The sequence below is a fragment of the Silurus aristotelis genome (genome assembly GCF_946808225.1).
Source record: "Silurus aristotelis genome assembly, chromosome: 12".
In the NCBI taxonomy this organism is placed as follows: Eukaryota; Metazoa; Chordata; class Actinopteri; order Siluriformes; family Siluridae; genus Silurus; species Silurus aristotelis.
In genome coordinates, this window is record NC_139585.1 from 11262029 (window position 1) to 11272047 (window position 10019).

A 10019-nucleotide genomic window follows, 5' to 3' on the forward strand; every position below is an offset into this window, starting at 1 on the left:
GCACACACACACACACACACACACACACACACACACACACACACACGCACACACACACGCACACACACACGCACATACAGAAACACAACTATACAGCATGTCAGTGGAGATTCAGCCAATGAACTAACATAAAAAAAAAAAAAAGCATAGCTGAAGTCACGTTTAAATGTCTTCAATATATATGTGTCTCTTTCTCCCTCTCTCTAGGTAAAGCGAAATTTGCTGAACGTGTCCTACCACATTGCCCAGTACACCAGCATCATCGCAGACCTGCGCAGCGAAATTCAGAGACTGAAGAAGAAGATCTCTGAACAGTCTGGTCGTCAGAGCACTGCTGACAGAACAGACATACGGCATGTGCAGGGTACCTCACTGCTTCCTACATTTGGGAAAGGGTTATGGGAATAGTTCTATGGGCTTAATTGAATAGAATTGGAACAATGGACATTTGTAGCATTATAGCTCACAAATAATACGGTATGTTAAATTGATTACTGGACTCAGTGAACTTTATTTATTTTCTGTATCGGCCCAGTGTGCTGTTTTCTGTACAAAAAAATCCAATATTATTTGACAGACTTGCTAAAATGTATCACATCGCTCAAAGGAGTTCTTATTAATCTTACATAAGTAAGATTACCTGAGTACTTCATCAGTTGTTTACCCCTAGTTAAAAACTGACACAGACCCCTCCTCCAACACCATAGCAACTATCTGACAAGGATATGACACTTGTTGCGGTTGAGTGCTCTTTCACTCAGACTCTGGCTCACTGTTGCCCCTTTGTGGTGTTGTAGCGGAGGTCCAGGCTCATTCCACACAGAGTCGTGCTGAGATGGACCATCTGCGGGAACAGCTAATTGAAGCCTTCAGACAGCAGATGGAGATCAGAAAACGGCTAATGGAGCTGGACAACACGAACATGGAGATCCAGATTGACACCTCTAAACACCTATTAACCATTGCAGAGTGAGAATCTTTCTGTAACTCATATTGGATGATGAATATGTGTCTGCATACACAAGGCAGGGAAAAAAATTATATCTAAAATAAACAAACAAACTAATCATACAGTAAAATCAGTGTTAACACTGACATTTTCAGGAAACTAACTAGTATAGCAGACACATCAGTCTGACTTTGTAACTCCTTTGAAATCCAAATGTATTCAAAGTTTAGGAGGTGTTTTTTGAAAAATCAGGCCTTACATCAAATATGCATCTTACATCCTCTCCTACTTCTGATCTGAGTTGTCATTTTATTCCCCTACAGCTGGGAGCAGGAACGCAGCAGGCACCGCAGGAAGTGGCAGGGTGAACGGAGGAAAGAGAGTTTTAACAAGGACGAGAGTGAGAAGGATTCAGACACTCCGGATTCTCCTCCAGACAGCACCGAGACTCAGGACGTGGCCATGGCCAGGGAGAATTTGGTCACGCTCATGGCCGAGCAGAAAAAAATACGCAAACAAAAGGTAGTGACTAACAGAGCCACAGAGACTCAGACCTTGTTCCTATAAATACTGTAGGAAAAATGTCTCCTTTTTAGCAACTCCTAATTCCAATAACAGCAATACATTTGTGAACTACAATTCTTAGAAAGTCTTTCCAAACATAGAAGACCCAACACTTTTACAATGTACATATGCAACTTGAGCAGCAATTGTTATTCTTATGCAGGTATTTGGTATCGATGAATATGTTCTTTTTTTTTTTACTTCCATTCCCATTTTCAGATTTGATTAACTTTCTGGTGTGAGTGTGAGGACCTTTTTTTTGGCTTCTTTTTGTACACCATAGGAGATAGAAAGCCAATGTGTTTTGATTGAGGTCACAGCAGACCACAATCCACTTTTCCAGGAGACTTTGTAATTCTTTTCCTCACCTATTGCATTTGTAGGTATTAAAGTAAAAAAAGAAAACATCATTCTAATATTTTTTTCCTTCAAAATAAATGCACTTAAAGAAAATAGCATTAATAAATTGTGAAATGACACATCTGAGTTGACTTCGGGGTGCATATGGTGCTGTACTTTATTATACTAGAAGTGTATTTATTTATATATATATATATATATATATATATATATATATATATATATATATATATATATATATAAATACTAGCTGAAAGTACCCGTGCTTCGCTACGGAAGGCAGAACGCTAAGCAATATGGCAATAAGCAGTAAGCACTGAGCAGGACTGGATGATCAGAGATCAGAACGTAACGTCAACAAATAACATACTACCCCTTTGTAGTACCGATACAGGGCAAACTACTTTGAAAATAATTTTTATCGTGCATCTACCATGTAATAAGAAACAATGTATTAAGTTTCATGAGGATCCGTACTGTTATTTCGAAGAGTTTACAATGCGTGAGAAATCGAGTTTTTCGGGTCTAGCCGCGATCCAGGGCGAATTTTTCAAAACCCTTTCTTACTGAGCACCTAAGACCCAAGAGGAAGGTATGTTCCAAATTTCATTGCAATCCGTGCAGTGGTTTTTGAGATTTCGTGATGAGTGAGTGAGTCAGTCAGTGGTATTTGAGCTTTATATATATATATACCTAATAAAGTGGCCGGTAAGTGTGTGTGTGTGTGTGTGTGTGTGTGTGTATATATATATATATATATATATATATATATATATATATATATATATATATATATATATACACACACACACACACACACACACACACACACACACACACACACACACACTTACCGGCCACTTTATTAGGTACACCTTACTAGTACCGGGTTGGACCCCTTTTGCCTTCAGAACTGCCTTAATCCTTCGTGGCATAGATTACTATAGAGGTACTGGAAACATTCCTCAGAGATCTTGGTCCATATTGACATGATAGCATCACACAGTTGCTGCAGATTTGTCGGCTACACATCCATGATGCGAATCTCCCGTCCACATCCCAAAGTTGCTTTATTGGATTGAGATCTGGTGACTGCGGAGGCCATTTGAGTACAGTGAACTCATTGTCATCTTCAAGAAACCAGTCTGAGATGATTCGCGCTTTATGACATGGCGCCTTATCCTGCTGGAAGTAGCCATCAGAAGATGGGTACAATGTGGTCATAAAGGGATGGACATGGTCAGCAACAATACTCAGGTAGGCTGTGGCATTGACACGATGCTCAGTTGGTACTAATGGTCCCCAAGTGTGCCAAGAAAATATCCCCCACACCATTACACCACCACCACCAACCTGAGCCGTTAATACAAGCAGGATGGATCCATGCTTTCATGTTGTTGACGCCAAATTCTGATCCTACCATCTGAATGTCGCAGCAGAAATTGAGACTCATCAGACCAGGCAACGTTTTTCCAATCTTCTATTGTCAAATTTTGATGAGCCTGTGCGAATTGTAGCCTCAGTTTCCTGTTCTTAGCTGTCAGGAGTGGCACCTGGTGTGGTCTTCTGCTGCTGTAGCCCATCCGCCTCAAGGTTCGACGTGTTGTGCGTTCAGAGATGCTCTCCTGCATACCTCGGTTGTAACGAGTGGTTATTTGAGTTACTGTTGCCTTTCTATTTTTGAACCCACAGAACTGCCCACAGAACTGACGCTCACTGGATATTTTCTCTTTTTCGGATCATTCTCTGTAAAACCTAGTTAAAAAAAATCCCAGTAGATCAGCAGTTTCTGAAATACTCAGACCAGCCCGTCTGGCACCAACAACCATGCCACGTTCAAAGTCACTTAAATCACCTTTCTTCCTTATTTGAATGCTTGTTTTGAACTGCAGCAGATCGTCTTGACCATGTGTACATGCCTGAATGCATTGAGTTGCTGCCATTGGCTGATTAGAAATTTGCTGTACAGCCAATGAATTTCCAATCTTATTGAAATATACTGTATGAAATGTGTAGCAGCAGTGAAACAGATAGCAGACTACAATAATAAAGTTATACAAGTAATTGTATACATGTGACAGTTGCACTGAAATTATTGCACATAAATTGCCCAAGATATTAACAATATTTAACTGTGACATGAAAATCTATAACTATAACTATATCATTTTTATCTACATCATGGTCCAGCTGTTGAACACAAAGAGGGAGGAGTTATATAGTTTGATGTATGAAGGCAGAAATGATCTCCCATGGTGCATCGTAAAAAAAAAAAAAACACCAATCACTACTTATGGTAAACGCTACACTCTAGTGAACACTGGGCAAGTTTATTATTTAATTAAATGTGTGATTTTGCTGCTTGCTCCAGGCTGGGTTGGAGCGCCTCCTAGTGGAGCTGCGTGAAAGAGCTCGGCGTTTGGAGGAACTGTTGCCATGCAGGGTGAGCTCAGAGGAGCAGCGGGAGGTCCTGGGACTCCTCTGTAAGGTGCACGAGCTGGAGATTGAGAATGCAGAGATGCAGTCGCACACACTTCTTAAGGACAACGTCATTCGCCAGAAGGATGTGGTGGTGCAACGATTTGAACAGCACAGGCAGCTGTGCCATGAGATCATCCAGCAGCAGCGGCAGTTCATCAACAGTAAGAGCACAGAGAGGAGCTTTATGGTTGTATCTGAATATGTTTATAAATGACCTGTCAGTATTGATGCTTTTATATCTGGTCTTATCCACAGATCACAGTTTGCTGGTGCCTCCACAACTTCAGGAGCTGTATGATATTTACATTAGACAGGTGGATGAAAGAAATCTGGATCGAGTCGTAGCTTTAGACAAAGTCACCATCCATACCCTAAAGGTGTAATTTCATATTGCTCTTTCAAATGTTTGTGATGTAGAACTCACTTGCTATATACATTTGTATACTTTTGTATAATTTGTATATTTACCAAATTAATTGATTCATCTATACTTTTATAAATAGTAACATTCCTCCCACCCTTTATTTATAGGAGGGTTCTCTGCCCAAGATTGCTCTCCCTAGCAAAGGACGTGACCACTTGCAGGAGCTTGATTCAGATCAGGAGAGTGTTCGGACACTGGGGTCAGAAACCAGACAAGGAAGGGTCAAAGTGCGGAGACACACGTTGCCACCCATTTTACCTGAGCCTGATAGGTATAACTTAATTTACAGTTTGTTTTTACTAGTTCTGAAAGCACAGAAACATATTTCGTTGAAAATCATGCGAGCAGCTACAATGAGTACAGTTATATCATTATATCATATTTTTATGTCTTGAAGACACTTTGCTTCATCCTTTGAATGTTGTGACATTCAACTATATCAAAATGCATGAAAAACATGGTACATTATCTGTGTTTTTTATTATTATTAATAATTAAAGAACAAATAAAAAAATACTAGAAAGTTCATATTTACAGCTGGACTTATTGTCAATCATCATCTTCTGACCAATCATAATTGAGCAAACGACAGCGGTATACATTTCTACTGGAATCATACACTAGTGTTTAATTCAAGAACTAATCTTTTTTTTAACATATCTGAAGAAAAAAAAAAGTTACATTTGACTTCTAAGATGCTGCAAGTACTGTTAGAGTAATGTAATGTGCTGTATGAAATATGAACTATGTACATAAACGTTTTTTGAAGTAATACAGATATAAAACTGTACAAGTGTACTCGTTTTTTAATTAACCTTTAACTTCCATATTAATTCTGTTTTATTATTACAAAATAAAACATCATGCAGTTGTCAGCTCACAGAATTTCATACATGCCTTCTCTGATGCCTTCCACAGTGAAAGTAATCGTGTGTTTAAGAGCAGCCCACATGCAAAGCAGATAAAGAACTCTGTGGTCATGACACCACCACCAATTCACATCAATGGACAGGGCAATCGAGAGGTCAGCACTCTCAAGTCTCAAGTATACAAGTCTCAAGTTTCAATCAATGCATGTTTTTGTAGAGGTGTTTCAACTGTTTGGTTCAGACATTGCCTTGGAATGTGTTTTATCTAATTTTGGATACCTTTGTATGATCTATAAGGCTCTGCATTGAATATACATGATTGCACTATAGTTAATGACATCATGATTGCATTTTTTCTGTAGCTGTTGCCGAGTGCTTTAGATGGAGCTCTGAGCTACAGTCTCTTGAGCCACAGTGTGAGCAGCCAACTGGATTCTTCACCTGAGAGCAGTGAGAATGGAACTGAAGCTCCTCTTACTCCTAAAGGTACATTTTTAATATGGTTTGCATATTCCTGACCTGAAAAAATAATGTTGTGCCATGTGCTGGTGTGAAAAACAAATGCAAAAAATCAGTTGTGTACACATATATTTTCACATATTTCACACTATATTTATCCATTGTATAGGATGTCTTTAGTTGTGCTACAACAAAAGTTTGCATTCAATTGAACTTGGAAACCCAAACCTGTTCCAGAAAGGCAAAGCCCCTGTGCACAAAGTGAGCTCCTTTATGATCTGGTTTACATGATTTTGAGAAGAATATCTTGAGTGGCCTGCTATAGAGCTCTGATCTCATCCCTTCTGAACACTTTTGGGATGAATTGGAACGCTGACTGCACCCTAGGTCTCCTCACCTACATCAGTACCTGCCTTTCGTAACACTATTGTGGCTGATGAACACAAATATCCATAAACACACTCCAAAATCTAGTGGAACACCTTCCCAGAAGAGTGGAGGGAGTTATAAGAGCAAATTGGGAGTAAATGTGGAATGCAATGCTCAGAAATCACATACCATACTTATGATCAGGCAACCCAATACTTTTAGAAATATAATATATGTTCAATTATCTCAAAACTTCATAAAGCACATTAATATAGTTACTGTGTAATCCTACTCACCAAAGATGCAGACTCACAATTTGCACCACTCCTCAGAGGATGTAAGCCAATGGTACCGCTCGTATTCACCGTCCTGGAAGTGGTGAACAATCCCTCTACCAGGCTGAGACAAGCTAGCTAGCTTCGGTGTTAACTGACCTTCCATCACGATGTCTAGATTTTCTGGAGAATGTATTTTTATGTATGTTCGCGACCAAATAAATTTCTCTTCCTCCGTAGGTGGAAAGTTTAACTCAGATGTATTAATGTGTGCAGATCGCTACACATGTGTGTTGCCTGTCGAACTTAGCTGTAACAGTTTCCCCTTTGACAAACCAATCAAAGGATGGAAAAATGCTAACGCTAGTAGAACTGACTTTGAGGGCCCTGGGCAGATTAGAAATACATGGCAGCACATAGAGGCTGAAATCTGATTGGACAAAAACTCTAACATCTACATAAACGTACTGGAAGCAATGCAGCCATGAGAAACGCTACGAAATAACAGAATAAACTGTTGGGAATAAATTAATACAATTTCATGTAACAAATATTAGAGTTTGTGTTGTAAATTTAGGTCAGTGCTTCTGATATTGTATAGGCCAGCAGAGAAGGCTGTGCTGGCCCTGACTTCCTGCCACTGGAGTGTTAGACTTTTTTTGTACAGGCGGTTTTTGCACATGGCTTAATTCCTGTCTTGGTAAATCATCTGCACCTTCTCTTTGTAATTATCCACTACTTCCACTTAGAGAGGCAACAAATTCTACGAGGTGTGCACAGCATTGCTGTGAAAGCAGCACGACGGCGTTCAAAAGTGCTGGAGATTGATGCCCTGCGTGTTCCTCCTCCTCCCTTATCTCTGGATTTGAAAAAAAATAAAACTACACTGTATTTAAGCGATGCACCTCTGAAAAGGCTGGTGCTGCGTCGCGGACGGCAGCCAAGCCCAGAACTCCGCCATGCCACATCCGATGACAATCTGTCGAGCAGCACAGGCGACGGCCCTGTCCCGAACAGCACCTGGACACGACCCAGGAACCGCCAGGCTGTGCCCAAAAACACTGGCCCACGGGAACAGGACTTTGAGGCTCGCAGACGTAAAAGAAGATCTCGCTCCTTCGAGGTGACTGGACAAGCTGTGAGTCATTAAGACATTTTTCCAGACATTGATAGAGTAATTATTTACATATATGCCTGGCAGAGAATATTTGACCAGCTGTAAAAGAAGCAAGTTAACAGACATTTAAATAATTAGTATGCACATGCTAAAATATGCAGTGTTCGCCTACATGATGATCTTTGTCAGTAATCTCAGTGTTTCTAACCCTTTAGTCTTAGCCAAGATCGAGTGAAATAAATTATTTTTGCAGCACTGTTTGCATCTGATACACAGTCTGTAAAAAGGGGCAAAGCTAATATTGCCTCTCAAAAAGCTTTAATTTATTGATCAGAAATATTATGATAGAAAATACCTAAATGGCTAAAAATCTGAGCAGATGCTTAAAAGTTTTTGTGAACTGTACTGTACATTGACCAAAAAAATCGTTAATTAATTTGCATATTAATAATGCATATGGAAAAATCCATCAGAAAACTCTTTTAGTTATTTTAAACAAATCTGATTCGGTGCAATTAATAATTACATTATGATTTTTTCCCAGCTAACTCAGGGGAAGACCACGAGCCAACGTTTCCGTCCTCTTGATAGCACTTCTGACCCACACCTACACATCAACGGTCAGCCTCCTGCTCCCCTCCTGCGTCCTCAGCATAGAGCTCCGGTTCAGCCTGGCAAAGCACGACCCTCCCACACCAACCACCAGACAGGTCAGTAATACACTTGAGAATGTCTGGTCATGATTTTCTATGGTTGCCTTATATAATGAGCATAGCTTTCTGACTAATATACATAATCTTGCATGTACCATAAACAAGTTTTTTTTAAATATTCATTTATGTCAACAATTACTGTTTTTTTATTTATTTTATTTTTTTATTCCCATGCCATTATGAAACATATGAGGTCTAAATAGTGAGATATATATATTTTAAGTAATAATATAAGATTTGTATTACAAGAATGGATCTCAACTTCTTTCTTCGAACTTTATAGGTTCAATAGCAGATGCTCCTTTGGTGAACCTCCCCTCCCAGTTTAGCAATGCTAAGCATGGCCCCCAGACCAGGCAGCCTCAGCCCCTCCTCTACATCACCTCCACTGGTGCTGGAGGTCATCGCACTCGCAAACACTGAGGACTCTTTCATTTACTCAACAACAAAGTCTGCATTTGGAGAAGGATTCCACATGCCCCCTGACACTTTGAGACTGGAATCCAAGACACAACATTTCTCTTCATCCCAATGCCTGTGCTATACATACATATGCCTGTGTCAGAATCAAAGAGAGAGGAACCTGGCTGTTGCCTTGCGCTGGCAATATACAGACTGGGTCATATGTCCTCAAAGCTTATCTCTGGCTTGTAGCACACCAGTGCTTTTGATAATTTGCAAATTCACTGAAATATAAATTGACATACACTGATTGTCCTGGACTTGGATTCAGAAAATATAGAACTTTTAAAAATGTATACCCAACATAAAAAAGAAACGAAATGCTTGTTTAAGCTGAGTTATTTTGACAGGGGTTGTAATCCTGCATCTAATGCTTTTGGATTTAGTGTGTGATCATGCCTTTTGGCATGTGTATTAATTTGATTCTGGGAAATCATAAAAAGCACCTTCAAAAAACGCAGTTCAGTGTAATTAAGTTGAATGTTAACCTTTTTTACGAACCCGGGTATGGGAATTACATGAGTTTTAGGGAACAGTATATTTTGCAGGTCTTTCGTTTGAAAAAGGGATGCTCGGTAAACAGTGTTTTCATTGTCTCACATGCAGTCAGGGTACGGTTTCTGTGATTACTGTCATAGGCTCTGAGCTTTTGTAGAATTTCGATTGTCTAAACTCTACTCTGTTCCATTTGCTTGTTATTGTTTGTCATCATTTAGGGTAAATGTCTAATAGGATTTTTCCATCATTTGCCTCAGACTGCATTTTCTCTGTGGACGACAAATCTTTTGGTAGTTCTGTCACAAGTTTAATGTTTATGTATTTATCGCATTCCTGCGCCTCAGATGATGGTTTTTAATCAACCTGCCTTTTCTTTTATGTTTAGTTTTCATATACATACGTTCATATACTCCTTTTCTACTCTTCATTTTGTACATTTTTTTGTATACAAATAAAATTGACTTCAAAATTGGTCTCTT

At 39.4% G+C, this 10019-nt stretch overlaps 1 protein-coding gene across 4 annotated transcripts in view; it reads left to right on the forward strand.

Moving 5' to 3' along the window:
• Positions 1-10009, forward strand: part of kif19 (kinesin family member 19) — a 40162-nt gene extending 30153 nt beyond the window's left edge. For 2 of the 4 annotated variants that reach the window (XM_083556694.1, XM_083556692.1), the window contains exons 10-20: positions 208-364; positions 798-969; positions 1273-1471; positions 4245-4515; positions 4610-4731; positions 4886-5049; positions 5697-5802; positions 6010-6133; positions 7500-7873; positions 8412-8577; positions 8864-10009. In XM_083556694.1, coding sequence (XP_083412820.1) covers positions 208-364; positions 798-969; positions 1273-1471; positions 4245-4515; positions 4610-4731; positions 4886-5049; positions 5697-5802; positions 6010-6133; positions 7500-7873; positions 8412-8577; positions 8864-9003 — 1995 coding nt within the window. In that variant the 3' untranslated portion in view covers positions 9004-10009. Of the gene's footprint in view, positions 1-207; positions 365-797; positions 970-1272; positions 1472-4244; positions 4516-4609; positions 4732-4885; positions 5050-5696; positions 5803-6009; positions 6134-7499; positions 7889-8411; positions 8578-8863 lie in introns of all 4 variants that reach the window. The other 2 variants (XM_083556693.1, XM_083556691.1) reach the window with 1 other exon arrangement.
• The last annotated feature ends 10 nt before the right edge of the window (positions 10010-10019 follow it).